At 40.3% G+C, this 14,043-nt stretch overlaps 4 protein-coding genes across 6 annotated transcripts; 3 read left to right on the forward strand and 1 right to left on the reverse strand.

Annotated features, from left to right (window-relative positions):
• The first annotated feature begins 19 nt into the window (after nucleotides 1-19).
• On the forward strand, nucleotides 20-4,927 carry tmem59 (transmembrane protein 59). Its single transcript, XM_060058604.1, has 8 exons — nucleotides 20-244; nucleotides 496-601; nucleotides 760-854; nucleotides 949-1,101; nucleotides 2,817-2,889; nucleotides 3,030-3,162; nucleotides 3,630-3,747; nucleotides 4,127-4,927. Exons 1-8 carry the CDS (start codon nucleotides 86-88, stop codon nucleotides 4,277-4,279), a joined length of 990 nt encoding a protein of 329 aa, XP_059914587.1. The 5' UTR covers nucleotides 20-85; the 3' UTR covers nucleotides 4,280-4,927.
• Nucleotides 4,928-5,528: 601 nt separating this feature from the next.
• On the reverse strand, nucleotides 5,529-8,056 carry lrrc42 (leucine rich repeat containing 42). Of its 2 annotated transcripts, XM_060058602.1 has the most exons (7): nucleotides 7,378-8,054; nucleotides 7,159-7,290; nucleotides 6,951-7,072; nucleotides 6,729-6,814; nucleotides 6,514-6,627; nucleotides 6,209-6,293; nucleotides 5,529-6,123 (listed from the first exon to the last, which is right to left on the reverse strand). In XM_060058602.1, exons 1-7 carry the CDS (start codon nucleotides 7,785-7,787, stop codon nucleotides 5,831-5,833), a joined length of 1,242 nt encoding a protein of 413 aa, XP_059914585.1. In that variant the 5' UTR covers nucleotides 7,788-8,054; the 3' UTR covers nucleotides 5,529-5,830. The 2 variants fall into 2 exon arrangements, with proteins under 2 accessions (XP_059914585.1, XP_059914586.1); XM_060058603.1 differs by lacking the exons at nucleotides 5,529-6,123; nucleotides 6,209-6,293; nucleotides 6,514-6,627 and adding an exon at nucleotides 6,665-6,692 and having other exon boundaries at nucleotides 6,787-6,814; nucleotides 7,378-8,056.
• Nucleotides 8,057-8,274: 218 nt separating this feature from the next.
• On the forward strand, nucleotides 8,275-12,264 carry yipf1 (Yip1 domain family, member 1). 2 transcript variants are annotated; one of them, XM_060058606.1, is made up of 10 exons: nucleotides 8,275-8,452; nucleotides 8,638-8,738; nucleotides 8,945-9,090; nucleotides 9,203-9,283; nucleotides 9,384-9,471; nucleotides 9,681-9,797; nucleotides 10,034-10,200; nucleotides 10,353-10,535; nucleotides 11,254-11,360; nucleotides 11,546-12,264. In XM_060058606.1, exons 2-9 carry the CDS (start codon nucleotides 8,705-8,707, stop codon nucleotides 11,338-11,340), a joined length of 903 nt encoding a protein of 300 aa, XP_059914589.1. In that variant the 5' UTR covers nucleotides 8,275-8,452; nucleotides 8,638-8,704; the 3' UTR covers nucleotides 11,341-11,360; nucleotides 11,546-12,264. The 2 variants fall into 2 exon arrangements, with proteins under 2 accessions (XP_059914589.1, XP_059914588.1); XM_060058605.1 differs by having other exon boundaries at nucleotides 8,276-8,470.
• An 82-nt stretch (nucleotides 12,265-12,346) lies between these two features.
• zgc:113691 (uncharacterized protein LOC503529 homolog) lies at nucleotides 12,347-13,990 on the forward strand. The gene has a single exon (XM_060058607.1). The coding sequence runs from the start codon at nucleotides 13,091-13,093 to the stop codon at nucleotides 13,841-13,843; it is 753 nt and encodes a 250-aa protein (XP_059914590.1). The 5' UTR covers nucleotides 12,347-13,090; the 3' UTR covers nucleotides 13,844-13,990.
• Nucleotides 13,991-14,043: the final 53 nt, after the last annotated feature.

Below are 14,043 nucleotides of genomic sequence, written 5' to 3' on the forward strand. Positions count from 1 at the left end.
TCTTGTATTCTCGCTACTCGCGAGATCAGACAAGACGAGGAAGAACAGGCTGCTGTGTGTCATTGTTATTATCCGCGCTGACAAAATGGGCACTCTATTAACTTTGGATATTGTTTTGGGATTATTTTTGGTGCTGACAACGTTCACATCTGCATCATCAGATGTATTTGATGCCGTGCTGGGAAACACGGTCTCTTGCCACAAGACGTGTCAAATGACATACAGTTTACATACATATCCACGGGTAAGTGCTCTTCTTGCTAATCTAGCGTTAACTGCTAGCCTAAGCTAATATTGACAAAACAACTCTAGGCCTATATATTATTATAATAATTATTTTTATAGTCTTGTTTGATTGATGAGATATTCAAGGGAGAAAGGAAACGTTTTGTTTGGATTGTCAGTCTCGTAGTTGGATTTTCCACTTCCTTGTTATTATGCTGCAGCGCTGCTAGGATTGTGCTCGCTAATGATCCGGTCATTCTGGTTCCACAGGAGGAAGAACTGTATGCATGTCAACGAGGCTGCCGCCTATTCTCTATCTGTCAGTTTGTTGGTGAGAGTGAGGATCTCAATCAGACCAAAGCTGAGTGTGAATCAAGTAAGAAAACTCAATTGAATGAATAGTTGGTATCGATATTGCAGTGGATTCCAACTATGCAGACACATGACGGTAGCCTGTCTGAAAAACAAACGCCTCTGGGTGTCGTTCCCCATCATAATCTCTTATTACCATCTGTTACCACCACATTTTTGCAGCCTGTCATGAAGCTTATGTCCAGTCCGATGAGCAGTATGCATGCAACCTGGGCTGCCAGAATCAGCTCCCCATAGCTGCACAAAGACAAGAGCAGGTATGAATGATTGCAACCTTGTTGTAATAGTTTTAAAACACTTCCTATTTTGCCAGCCAATTTCATTTCCACTTCTTCCCTTTCTCTCCCTCAGCTGTTGGACATGGTGCCCAGGATTCACATGCTTTACCCCCTGGCCCTTGTTCGAGGCTTCCTGGACGATTTTATGAATCAAGCTCACAGCCTCATCACTTCCTCATGGACATTCTACCTCCAGGCAGACGATGGAAAGGTCGTCATATTTCAGGTCAGTCTTTTAGTACCAATCTGGGTCCCAAATCATGTTGGGCCCGAATCTGTTTTGATACATCTTGAGCCTGGTGTTCTTTTAGGGTGGTAATAGCTCATATAACTGCCAGAATAGTGGTGCACCGACAGCTATTAAGATGTTGTCACTACACTTGAGCAGTATCACGATATGCTACTATACCAGGGTATTTAGAAATACCGAAGGTATGATTCAGTAGTACCGTCAAAAATACAATCGCTCCTCTTCCTATTAAAGGGGACATACTCTACCACCAGGACCTGGATAGAGCAGTCCACCAGCCTAACCAGTGGACTGAAGCAAACGTTGCTAATCTATCCAGCACAGATCTAGGTGGACACACCCACTATTGATATATGGGGCAGATTTTCGAAAAGGCTTGTAAGGCTAATCACACTCACACCTGGTGGCATAATATGTCCCCTTTAACCTTTTTTGCGACATCTTATGATTATTTTTTTATAATGTTGATATGTACTTTGCCCATATTTTGCAGCAGGATATGTCATTTTAGAGTCCAAGATAAATTCTTCGCTGTTGCATTGTTGTTGAGACGGAAATAGGTTGGTTTGCCAATGATTTCTGGCTTGGCTCCGCCCAATTAGGCGGAGTTCCCCTGTGACGGTTACATTTATAGCAGCATACTGCTTTCTGTGATGGTGTATAAAAACAATCACATATCTCAATAGCAGTTGAAAGTATATATCTTTAACGTTAGAAAGATATTAGATTTTCAACAGATATTGACACTCTGAATTACAGCGATTTTACACGGGGAACTAAAGGCGCAATCACCGGTAGGAGTCCCGAGTGCCTAGCAATGTATATCTGCCCCGGAGACCATCGGGCAGCAGCTCTACTCTATGTAACCATTGTTTGGTCAATATTTCCCATCCCCAAGTACCCATCCCTAAATAATAGCCTAACCAAAACACCATCGACCCGAATGCTTCTCAAGTTTCAAAATGTCCTCAATGAATTCAATTGGCTGTTTAAAAGTGTATCCCGCTAGCTGTACACTATAGACAGCCATGCATGTAAAAAAAACTGTGTGGCCAGTGAAGCTGTTGTAGGTGCAACCCTGTGTTTTGGATCTCTCTCGGGAGGTTTTAATGCAAAGAGAGATGTTATCTCTGTCTAATCAGGCAGGAACAGTTGCACTAGAGATGTAGCCAACCGTGGTCAAAACCCCCTTCAGGGGTGGTGTACGTTGCATTCGATCTAGACATGAGACATGACTGACATGAGACAGCATCGCGTACACAGAATGTCTCCCTGAATCGTTGGTAGGTCAAGTACTTGGCTCATAAGGTGTGCTCGTCAAGCAATATAAAGCAAGAGGGGTGTCTTATGCGAATGTATCCGAAACATCCCCGCCCGTAAGATTACAAGACTTTTGTGTTTCTATTATAAAACATGATCCTCGGATTTATCCAAAGCAATGTAAACAAAGTCCCTACGTGTAAACACACTGAGGTGATTGTGAGCGAATTATGCCGACCAAGTAAATATTGATCTACAATCTTCATCTAAATAAAGGTTGTAGAATCTAGATATGGCTCTTGGGTACACAGGCGCAATGTGACATAAAGTGTGTTTGTCTGTGTGTGCAATAATCAGCGATCTGTTTAAAAAGGGTCTGAAAAGGCTAGCCCATCCTTTGTTACAGCCAGCCATGTCATTACTCTCAACAGACAGAGCCACAGGTCGAGATTATTCCTCACTATGAGCTGGAGAAGGATGTCAAAGAGGAGCCGGATAAATCTTGTAAGTCCTCTCCCTTCTAGCACGCTGTGAATGCCAAGTATTTCGTCAATTGCACTCAATCATACTGAACTTGTGACAAGGAACAAGTTTGTTTGTTTATTTTCTTTTTAAGTGTATGACATGTCATTTGTTGTCTTCAGTCTCCAGTTTGAGCCTTCCCGTTTACAAAGACTACCAGCACTCCTTCATCCAGGAGAGGGATAGGGACATGTTTGCGGACAGCTCTCCCGGTGCCCGCGGGGATGAGTACAACTTCTTCACTTGCCTCTCACGGTAATGCTCCCGAAAAGGATGGTCAATTATTCCATGAAAAGATCGACCGATAATTCATTGACGTCATTGTCATAATTGATTTATTGTTGATTGCTTTTAGATGCAATTCATTTGAGTTAATTGTCTTTCCTCAAGGGCGGGTATTTACCCTCATTGAGAACATTGTAGAGACTGATTAATACAATTACCAGGAGCAGTGCAATTCATCGCAAGTACTGGTTCATTACTTGATGATTTCCAATCCGTTTTTTTCTGTCAGATGTCTGACTGATTTGATACAGACTTTGAGATCAGATGTAGACATCGTTGTTATTGTCGGGCTCCCATCTTACTCGGAACAATATCCAAAGCAGCAACTACATCTCTTACCAACATCCCAGGACCAAGCCAGCTCTGCTCAACTACCTATATCACACTAAATAAACTCGGCATGTATGTGCTATAACCTCTTTGTTTTGTGTCTTCAGTAATCCTTGGCTGCCAGGTTGGATTCTAACCACCACACTGGTCCTGTCAGTTGTGGTCCTGATCTGGATCTGCTGCGCCACAGTGGCGACCGCTGTAGACCAATATGTACCCGCCGAGGTCAGTGGTGCTACTTTTGACCGTTCTCTATTTTGTCACAACTTCTTGGTGAGTTATTTTCACCGTCCTCCCCAGTATAATGTTTTCACCGATTTTCAACTCAAATTTATCGGAATAGATATTAATGCAGATATTTTATCGTTTTAATTGTGTTACAGCCTATACATACATTACCAATGCATTTCCAACTCAAGAAAACATGGCTGCTAATGCATTGGCCAATGCTTTTATTCTATAGTGCAGTCCATCAAATTATAAATGACCGCAATGCATTTTACGGGAAAAAGAAAGCAACATTTTACTAATGGGATTAATTTCAACCCCCCGGCAAAAGACACACGGCTGAAATCCACTTCTCTTTTGGTTTTGTTTTTTTCAGAAGCTTAGCATTTCCGGTGACATGGACTTCATGAAGGAGCAGAAGCTGACTCCATACCCGGCGTCTTCCCTGCTGATCGTCACCTCGTCGGGCGAGGAAGAGGAGGCCGGGCCCCTCCCTACCAAGGTCAACCTGGGGCAGTCCAACGTCTAGAGAGAAGGGAGGAGGGAGACACCAAAGCAGCTCTAGTGTAGTGATATTGATCTTAATGCGATTTCCTGATCTTAATGCGATTTCCTTAAGTCGATTTCTACTTCCTCTAGTGCAAAAGACCATTGGCTTCTCACTGTCTAAACAGGAATGACCTTGTTCTGCACTTTTTTTCTAAAGGAGTATTTCTAACAGTGTGTCTGTCTTTAAGTTATGAAGACGCCGTGTTCTTTTTTTTGGCCCTGTATCGTTTAGGCATTAGAGATGAGGGTAGAAGATGGTACAGGCAACATAAAAAAAATGGTTTTGGGGGAAATCATTGAAATTTGCATTATCCTTTTGTCGTTTTGATTTTGTTGATTACAGCTGTATTAATGAGGTGTTTGTGACTTGAAATGCTATAGGTTCCGCCGTGTTTATTAACTTTTTTGGTAAAAATCAGGGTTTTCTATAGTGAATAACATAAGATTGCTGACTCCCCTTTTGTTTTTTGTGCTTGCAGTGCTTTCAAAACATAACCTCCTTATGTGTTAAACTCATAACACATAATCCTATCATATTGCAAAAGACAGCGAGGGTCTTTTCAAATTTACTGTTGTCTTCTTTTAGAATGAATATAAAATAAAATATAAAGAAGGTGGAGTGGATAAAGTCTGTCTGTTTTCATTTCACATCCTCCTATTGGTCACATATTCTTGTAAAAAACACCATACATTACAGCAGTCACCATTTAACATGTTTATGCATACCACATAGAGGTAACAGCCCATTATTGTATAATGGTAGTATAGTCTACGCTGTTAAATCTATGATCAAAATTTCGATTTCAAGACTGTTTCTGCTATGTTCATAAAGCACACAACACTGCTAGTGTGATATTGGTCCTCCATATCAATAAGACCGAGACAAATACATATTTTTGCTCAAGCTGGATTGGCCTAGTATGTAATTGGCTTAATTTCCTCAAGCACATGTGAGCACTTTTGAGTATTTCAACCAATTATGTAAAATGCTTTAATGTCCTAATTGTTTTTATGCTTATGCCCTTAATGAGTTCCCATTATATTTGAATAGTAAGTGGTTCCAGAGGCTTAAGACGATGTCATAAGCCATCAAACACCCAGGCATTGTAATTTTACTGCTACAACCAACATACCGATATCAATATATGTATGTGTGTGTGTGTGAGAAAGAGAGATTATAATCATGATCATTTCCAGTACCTCAGCCATTGTAAATTAAACACGAGATATAAAGATATAATTTTAATGGTGTTAAATATACTTTGTTTGCACCACAACTGACTCAATGTGTCAGTGACATCTTCACTGTGCAATTCCCTCTGCCATGCTCCTTCAGTTGAAACAAACAAGATTGAAATGCTGATCAAAACATTAATGGAATAATAAAAACAGGAAAAACAGCAAAACATTAATCATTCCATCCACATTTCAATCCACCTAACAGTGGGATTGCCTGCAATATATATCCAAGCCAATAGCTGGTAGAACAGATAGAACAAGTCTTTGTTCACGATTTAATAAAAAAATCAGCTCAGTAGCTGTCCAACATATCCTTATCTGCGGCTGTAAGCGTTGATGAGGAAAAGCGCTTTCCTGGAGGACTCCGACGAGTCTCGCTGCCCTCTGTTTGACGTTGCCTTTTTCTGGCGTTAAGACAGGAGGGTTTCGGTGAATCCTCAGCCGTGTCATTAACTTGCACCTTGGGAATGCCGTGCTTTGGGGTGGGCTTGTAAAAATGGAGCTTTTCGGTTGCATCCTCATCTTCATTTTGCCGTACCAAGGGCATCGAATTCAGCACATCACTGATGAACTTTTGTCTGCCAACTGGAGAGAAACAGTGTTAAAAAGTAATTGTGTAGCTTGTCATTTTACCTCAAAATAAAAATGTGTTACTGAAATGGGGACTTACAGAAGCGGAGTGCTGATTTTCGTGAATCTTCAATTTTTTTTAGTTTCGGCACTTGTGAAGCAATTCTTTCCCATTGATTGACAACCTGAGAAAATTGCAATGCTTGTTGTTTGTACATTTTCTGAATTCAATGTAAAAAACGAACAAAACTGCAAAATATTCACAAGATATATACAAACATACAACATAACTAAGTTTATAAAATAAGTGTTCAGATAGCTAGATCAAATAAAAGGAAGTGTGTGTATGTAAAATGTATATGCATATAAATAGATATAGAGAAACACTTTTTTAAAGGTTCTTACATGTTCTGCCCAACCTTCTGTTTTACATCTTGAATGCTCAAATATGTCCAGTGGTTTTTCAGAAACAACAAGTCCTGTCAGGTCATACATTGTTTTCTTGAGTACTGGGCCAAGCTGGAAATACATACGTTGATAGATGTTTAGATCTTTGCGATGCTGCTACATTTTACACACTGGACCTTTAAAGCAAAACATTTTTAATGAATCAACGTCACCTTAAAATTGGTCCCAGATACATCAAGATTTTGGAGATTAGAGAGACAAGTGAGGTACCTGATAACCCTTTCAGAGATTGGATTGTCTGTAAGAAATAGAAAGCATTCCGTTATGGCTGTACACCAGTGGTAATAACATGTTATAAATGTATCATTATATTGTATGTGGTATTCATATATTTGTTAAAGGCCAATATTAAAGAAAAATGAACAGTAGCTGACCAGAGAGATCCAGAAGTTGAAGGTTGTCAAGTCCTTTCTTGAACATCCTAATGGGCGCAGTCAATCTTTGTAGGCCAATATCTGACAGACAGTTGCCTCCAATGAAAAGTTCAACCAGTGATCTGGGGAAACAACATGATAAATATATAATGTAATGGTTGAGCATTAATGTTTTATAGTCCATTCCAGGATTAAGGAGTTGTATTACCCTGTCAAGGAGCTGCTGGTCAGATGCAGGAAGATCTCATGACTATCTCCAAGTCGGCAGCCAAACAAATCAAGAGACTTCAGACTATGAAATGTTTTGATTTCACACATCCTCTCAGACAACAGAGGAAATCTGTAGGGACACGTATAAAGCAAGTCAGATGAAGCTACAGGGACCGGAGAACAATAATCACATGTATAGTTTAATCTAAAGTAATACCTATTCCGAAGACAAAGAGACGTCAGCACCATGTCGCCATACGCATCATTGAATACTTGTAGGGCTTTGGGGCCCGTTTCTTGGTTGGAAAAAACACATTTCTCTTCCGTGGCTGCAAAAAGTTTAACTCCTATTTGTTCAGGGAAGTCTAACAGTGAGTCCACATGGTGTATGTTTTCGGCTATGAATTGAATAGAGATGTCGAAGAGAGATCTTGGAGAATATTGTAGATTTCCCTTGGCATTGTAGGTGAAGATGAAGTGTTCCTTTTTCAACAACATCGGTAACGGTTTCGTTCTTCTACAGGATGACACAGGCTTCGGCTCAGCAAGCACGATGTCATTCACCCGACGAAGCTGTCCTCCCTCTCGGATATAAAGAGTGCTATTGTCCGGAACAAGACTGCACATGTTTGATGGTTGTTTCTTCTACAGAACAGACATGAAACGCATCAGTGTTTGCATGACAGCCGAGCAAACTAGAAAGATAATAATAGTCGTTAATAATCAAACTTGCTGTCCGGCTTGGCTGCCCGTGTCTGGGTCAAAGGCATCGACCGCTACGGAGACGTATATATAGACATATTATTTATTGCTCACAGTTATGTGTTGTTGTCTACTCAACTCAACTGGAATTTGTACTACAAGCCTCCACTCATGTAGTTCCGGGTAAGCTTCCGTGTTTTCCCCCCATATTTTGTTGTTTTGTATATCAAAATAAAAGTTTGATAGTACATATTTGGACTGAATTCGATTTTTCTTTTCTCTGAACAACATATGGACCAAAAAAGTGCTTAATTATTAGTAAATGTATTCCTAATGGCTTCAAACAACCTCAATGCATTTCATTTCGCTCTCCACATTATCCATTTGTTTTACTTTGAAAATGGTCAGAACAGGAACAACGTGTTTAGCTACAACGCCACATAACACAGTCCCGAGCCAGCTGAATTATATGAAGTGAAATGACTCCATAAAGTTAATTGTTGTGCATATTCAGTTTGATTCTTGGAGTTGGTACATTCTATTGTCTGGGCTCGTTGACTGCATAATCCAGACTCACAATCGAGAGAAGTGTAGGTTGACTTCCTGTGGTAGGTGACTTGTTTAGCATCTAATACTGTATGGTATGTGGCAGCAGTAGTTGCTAGTTGTCGATCAAACTAAGCTATCAAGCAATATTTCAAAGCTCTCGGGACCTTTGGTATCAACCTATATACTATATATTTCCGTGATTGACATTCTTCTTGACATTCCTCAGCTCACTTGGCAAAGTATTGGATACCTTTTACACTTTCCTCTGAGGACATTCAAAACAGTCCTTATCAATGGCGAACACAAAAGATCCTTTTGAGTTTCAAGGTAGTCTCTCTCTCTCTCTCTCTCTCTCTCTCTCTCTCTCTCTCTCTCTCTCTCTCTCTCTCTCTCTCTCTCTCTCTCTCTCTCTCTCTCTCTCTCTCTCTCCTTCTCTCTCTCATATGAGAGGTTTAAAAACCTGTCATACTCTGATATTATTATGTTGTCTATGTACTGTACAAATAATGTTTTTTTATGTTGTGTGATGTTAGAATTTGAAGAGGCTGAGAGTCTGTTGGAAGAAACCAGGGATGCCACCACGATCAACATTGATGATGTGAATGAGTTTCGAAAACAGAGGAGACCAGGAAGGGATGAAGTTGAGGAAGACCTGCTCGCCAATGATGACAAGGCAGAGGTGACGAGTCGGTTTTGAGAGCAGTGTAAAAAGGTCATGACTTGTTACGCATGTATTATTACACCACAAATTTGGAAGCACTCACTTTATCTTTTATATTCCTTCATTGAAGCTTCTTTCCGGACAAAAGAAAAATGCCCCATTTTGGTCGTTTGACTACTATCAGAAATTCTTTGATGTCGACACCTACCAGGTAGTCAAAGTAATTTCTTATTCCATGTAAGATTCTCCTGTAAAATGTATTTTTTTAGAGAACTACCTCGACACTCATTCCCTACCGTCTTGTCTTTCAGGTCAGGAGTCGAATTATTGGTTCAGTACTGCCATGGCGGGGAAAGAACTTCATTGAACTTTACGTCCGCAGAAATCCTGACCTCTATGGTAAGAACAATAACATTTCGAAGATATATTTATATTTTTTATCAGGTGTAATGGAATCAGACAATCTTACTCTTTCCTGGTTGTTAGCAACCAAACCCTTTTAATGTTTCTTGATGGTTTCAAAATATTCCTAATAAAGTCAAAGGAGAGGCAGTTAAGGAGATGTGAAGGTCACTCAAAACTAACTACAACCTCAAAACTAACTACAGGGCCCTTTTGGATTTGTGCAACTCTCGTGTTTGCAATTGCCATCTGCGGAAACCTATCCAAGTTCTTGGTGAACCTGGGCAGTCCCAACTACAAATATACAGCTGAGTTTGGGAAAGGTACATCCTGTTTTTATTTCCAACAAGGTCAATGTTATAACACTAAAGCAGTTCTCTAAAAGCGTATGCGCTTATGGTGATTTTGTACTTGGATGCCAAGAATTTTCTATAACCTGGCGCATGCTTTGTCACTGTGTAGGGTACTTGACAAATATAATGTATAATGCATGTGTAATATAACCACATGCAAAAGGGTGCTATCAATCTGATTTTTGTCTCTTTGTTGTGATTCCCAGTGACTATTGCTGCAACAGCGATCTATAGCTACGCCTGGCTTGTTCCTCTTGCCCTCTGGGGATTCTTGCTCTGGCGAAACAGCAAAGTGATGAACCTGGTTACCTATTCCTTCATGGAGATAGTCTGTGCTTATGGATATTCCCTGTCCATTTACATTCCTGCAGTGGTAAGATGCCATGTTGGTAAAAATTAGTCATTAATGTGAATTATTGATTTTTTCCCTTCCAAGGTAGTTCAGCAGGACATTATTGTGTTGCAGTGTTACTTTCAACAAAACAGGATTTATTTACGTTTAATCCCTGTGATTTTCTGGACCAGGTGCTCTGGATCATTCCGTCAGAAGGACTGAGGTGGTTCTCTGTGGTGTTAGCGCTGTGTCTCTCTGGGTCCGTTCTGCTGCTGACCTTCTGGCCCGCTATCAAGGATGATCACATCAGAGTTTCCATAGCGTTTATGTCAGCCATCGTGGTTCTCAATGTTCTGCTGGCCGTCGGTTTCAAGGTAATTAATGCATTAGAGCCCATTTTTTACTTATGGTACTCACTTCCTTGGAAGGAGGATTAGGGTCAGATTAAACAAAAAGAGACTTGGGGGTGATATTAGATACTCTGTATCCGACATCCTGGTGAGGCAAACCACATCTCCTTTGACCCAGTTTGGCCAAGGAGCCCGTCGCTGGCGTTCAGCGATAGCTTTAGTGATTGGTTTCTACTGAGCTGACCTGCGGGACCTCCATGTACCGGCACGGCTTTGACCCCGCCGCATGTGTCGGGACATTGGGGTTAGTGTTTCACTGGCGTGCGTGTGTGTGCGAGAGCGAAAGCCACAGAAAATTTACACTTTTGTTGGTAAGCCAGCTGGTTAAATGCTCCACCTCCTCCTGTTCAATGGAAACTTTTAGTGAGCATGAATAACGACAGGCTGTCGACACACTTTTTCTTGTGTGAATACAGTCAAGGCTCGGATGACTATGATATCGGCCGGTAATTAGTCTACATCACTCACTCACTAGTGTCTGAAGAGCTGTCTTAGAAGAATAGGAGAGACTGAAAGGGTCTGTGGGTTGTTCATTATTATTTGATGTGGTGTTTTTCTTTTACTGCAAGTTAAGATGCATAATATAAACACCCTTTTTATGCAAGAGCAAACATATTGTTGTGTTTTTAAAAGTTCTGTCTTTGATTATTGTTTTTAATTTTTTTTTTTATTTGTCGACCAGGCATACTTCTTCAGTTCAGAGAGTCCACATCAGCAAACCAATAACTCCTCTGTCGTTACGCTCGTCCAATCCAAGCCTCATACATAGACCTTCCTGAACACAAACGGGTAAGCATTGTGTGATCAATCACAAAACTGAAGTCTATAAATTCATCATCGTTCTATTTCTTTTTGGCAAGGCCACTGGAACTGTTGGTGGCCTTTCTAGTAGAACATACAATACCCCATATCCTGTACATGATTTCTCCTCTCTAAAGCACAAGTCATTATTCTTTGTTTTTTTCAAATTGCAGGCTCTCCTGTTGCCTTATTAGAGAGACTCGGGTTGCCGTAGTGATGGTGTCACGGGGCGTCTGGATTTCACCTGCGACTGGTCACGCACTGGCTTTTGGCTGTTAAGGCCTGTCGTGCACAACTGGTGCCACTGCAGGCCTACTGGGCCTCTGAAAAGGATCACGGGTTGCAAGTGTGTTATTTATATTATGAGATGGCTTCCGAACTTTCTTAAATATACATAACAGGTGTATGATTTTTCACACAAAAAAAGACCCAGAACTTTTTTTCAGTTTGTAGTGTTGTCATCAGTGCTTTGGCTTCAAGGTCCTCTTGTACAGGATTATATACTTTTTTGTATACTTTATGATTCTCTTGGTTGTGGTTAGTGATCTACTGTATTAGCGTCAATCATTTTACAGATTTATAATGTGCAATAAGTCTGTCAATGGCAAACATTAATGATAAGCATTGTCACGTGCAATTTTCTTTACAAAATGTGTAATAATACATTTTATAAAATGTACTCTATGGTTTCATTGATTTTTTTGTTATGAATGTTTGGGGAGTTTCAATAAACTCAAATTGTATTAAGAAGCTGGTTATCAATTTTCATTTAAAATCTATTAGGAAAAAAAAGTTAACATAATAGGCGATGGATTGATTAAATGGCTGCCATACTTGAACGTCATGCATAGTTGAGTACTGAGATGCGACCAATAAAAAATGTCTATAAAGATTTTGGCGTTGGCATTTTAACTGATCCTTGCTTAAGTTGGAACAATGTAGTTAAATATTAACGACTCTTGGCAGTATTGAGGAAGCCACTAAATCTGAAAAGTTTGGCTTTTTTATTTTCAAATTCATAATTGTTTTAGCATGGGATTATAAAGATCTAAAAGCTCAGCAGCTAATTGACTTTTTTATAACTTCATCAACCCTCCAAGTTTGGAATTGGGCATTTAGTATACGGGTTTTGTCTCCAACACATCAATCAGTCTGGCAGGACCGTTCAAATGCCCTGATAGCATCTCCGCGGTCTCGTTGTCGTGTTGCAGGATCTTTAACCGTGGAAAACGTTGCATTCTTGCACAAACTCATCCATTTTAAGGGCATTCATGAAGAAAACCTTGTCTTAATTGTGGTGTCCTGAAATATTTCATTATCATTTCTTAGAATAGCTACGTATTTAGTTCAATTAACAAAATTGAAACAGAAGAAAATAAGTGTCACTGGAAACGGTGTCAATGGGATGGTGGCGCCCTAATTAATGGTCATTCTAACCCACGCTTTGAGTTTCACGGGAGCTTGCTGTCGAAGAGATAACGCGGCCAAAGCACTGCCAGTCTCCTCAGAGCCTGCAGGTACGAGGGTGACCAGTGCTGTTGTGGAATGGATTTATCAGTGAATAGTATTTAGTTCTTAGTTAGAAATAATTATGAGATGCATTCACTTTTGGATGACTTTTAATATATGTTTTTTTTCCTATTTTTTCCCAGCATTTAATTATGTATTTTTGTTATATATTATGTTAGTAGTTATTTTGATCTAGAGACCTGTACATAATGGCCACATCAAACGGTAACGGCGACAAGGTGTCCAAATTTGAGACTTTAAAGCTCTTGGAGAAATGCAGAAAAGAGAGGGATGATGCTTTGCACCGAGAGAGCGTTTTCCGGGAGAAACTGCGGCAGTTTGAGTCCAGGTCGCGTTCAACCGAGGCGCTCAAACAGAAGATCAAGTCCCTGACGAATGACAACAAGGAGCTGAGGAAACAGACGAAGTCTCTTCGGGCGGAGATCGGACTCGAGGCCAGTCCCAAGTTTAGCGGGAAAACTACAAAGGACATCATCAATGACTTCCATGAAAAGGAACGCCAATGCAATTCTCTAATTGAAAAGGCCGGGAAACTCAGTTTAACGATAGATGACTTAACATCCGAGTTGGCGAACACAGTGACTTCTAAAACCCTATTGGAAGATCAAGTACAGTCGTTGCAACAAAACCTCAAGGACATGACAAATAATCAGCGACGTTTGCTTAAATTGTGGGAGGACAAAAAACCACAACGAGAGCAGCTGTCACTCCCGGCGATTTCCCAGCGACCAGGGCCAGTGATCAATAAAGGCGTTCAGACCGAAATGTCCATTAATCTGTCACAAAAGCTTCCAGTAAATGCATTTGAGACCAAGCCATTTCGCAGAGATAGCGAGAAAAGATCAATGTTGGATAAACACAGCTTAGCTACTTTGACGCATGGGAATCCTCACGACAAAAAGGCGTTTGTGCATGATGAAATTAAAGGGCTTCAGCACTGATGACACCTGTTTGAGGCATCAGTGACAAAACACTGTTCTACACAAATAAACCCAATACCGTTTAAAAGGATTATACATTGAAATTATTGGACTTTTAATTTGTTTAAGGGGACTCGTTTGTTTTGTTCTGTGATGTGCATCCCGGTGTTAATTATTCTGTAGTTATATTATATAATAATAATTTTGTAGAAATTGTATTT

The sequence above is a fragment of the Gadus macrocephalus genome, chromosome 8, assembly GCF_031168955.1.
Source record: "Gadus macrocephalus chromosome 8, ASM3116895v1".
Classification (NCBI taxonomy): Eukaryota; Metazoa; Chordata; class Actinopteri; order Gadiformes; family Gadidae; genus Gadus; species Gadus macrocephalus.

What these genes read in the sequence shown, in the direction of transcription:
- lrrc42 (XM_060058602.1), bottom strand. Translation starts at nt 7,787, where the DNA reads ATGTGCAGTCTTGTTCCGGACAATAGCACTCTTTATATCCGAGAGGGA. An exon ending in TCAACTTCTGGATCTCTCTG is followed by an intron (nt 6,815 to 6,950) that starts GTCAGCTACTGT and finishes TATTTCTTACAG; the next exon opens with ACAATCCAATCTCTGAAAGG. An exon ending in CAGAAGGTTGGGCAGAACAT is followed by an intron (nt 6,294 to 6,513) that starts GTAAGAACCTTT and finishes CAATTTTCTCAG; the next exon opens with GTTGTCAATCAATGGGAAAG.
- zgc:113691 (XM_060058607.1), top strand. Translation starts at nt 13,091, where the DNA reads ATGGCCACATCAAACGGTAACGGCGACAAGGTGTCCAAATTTGAGACT.
- yipf1 (XM_060058606.1), top strand. Translation starts at nt 8,705, where the DNA reads ATGGCGAACACAAAAGATCCTTTTGAGTTTCAAG. An exon ending in TTGATGTCGACACCTACCAG is followed by an intron (nt 9,284 to 9,383) that starts GTAGTCAAAGTA and finishes CTTGTCTTTCAG; the next exon opens with GTCAGGAGTCGAATTATTGG. An exon ending in TACAGCTGAGTTTGGGAAAG is followed by an intron (nt 9,798 to 10,033) that starts GTACATCCTGTT and finishes TGTGATTCCCAG; the next exon opens with TGACTATTGCTGCAACAGCG.
- tmem59 (XM_060058604.1), top strand. Translation starts at nt 86, where the DNA reads ATGGGCACTCTATTAACTTTGGATATTGTTTTGGGATTATTTTTGGTG. An exon ending in AGAGGAGCCGGATAAATCTT is followed by an intron (nt 2,890 to 3,029) that starts GTAAGTCCTCTC and finishes TGTTGTCTTCAG; the next exon opens with TCTCCAGTTTGAGCCTTCCC. An exon ending in TTCTTCACTTGCCTCTCACG is followed by an intron (nt 3,163 to 3,629) that starts GTAATGCTCCCG and finishes TTGTGTCTTCAG; the next exon opens with TAATCCTTGGCTGCCAGGTT.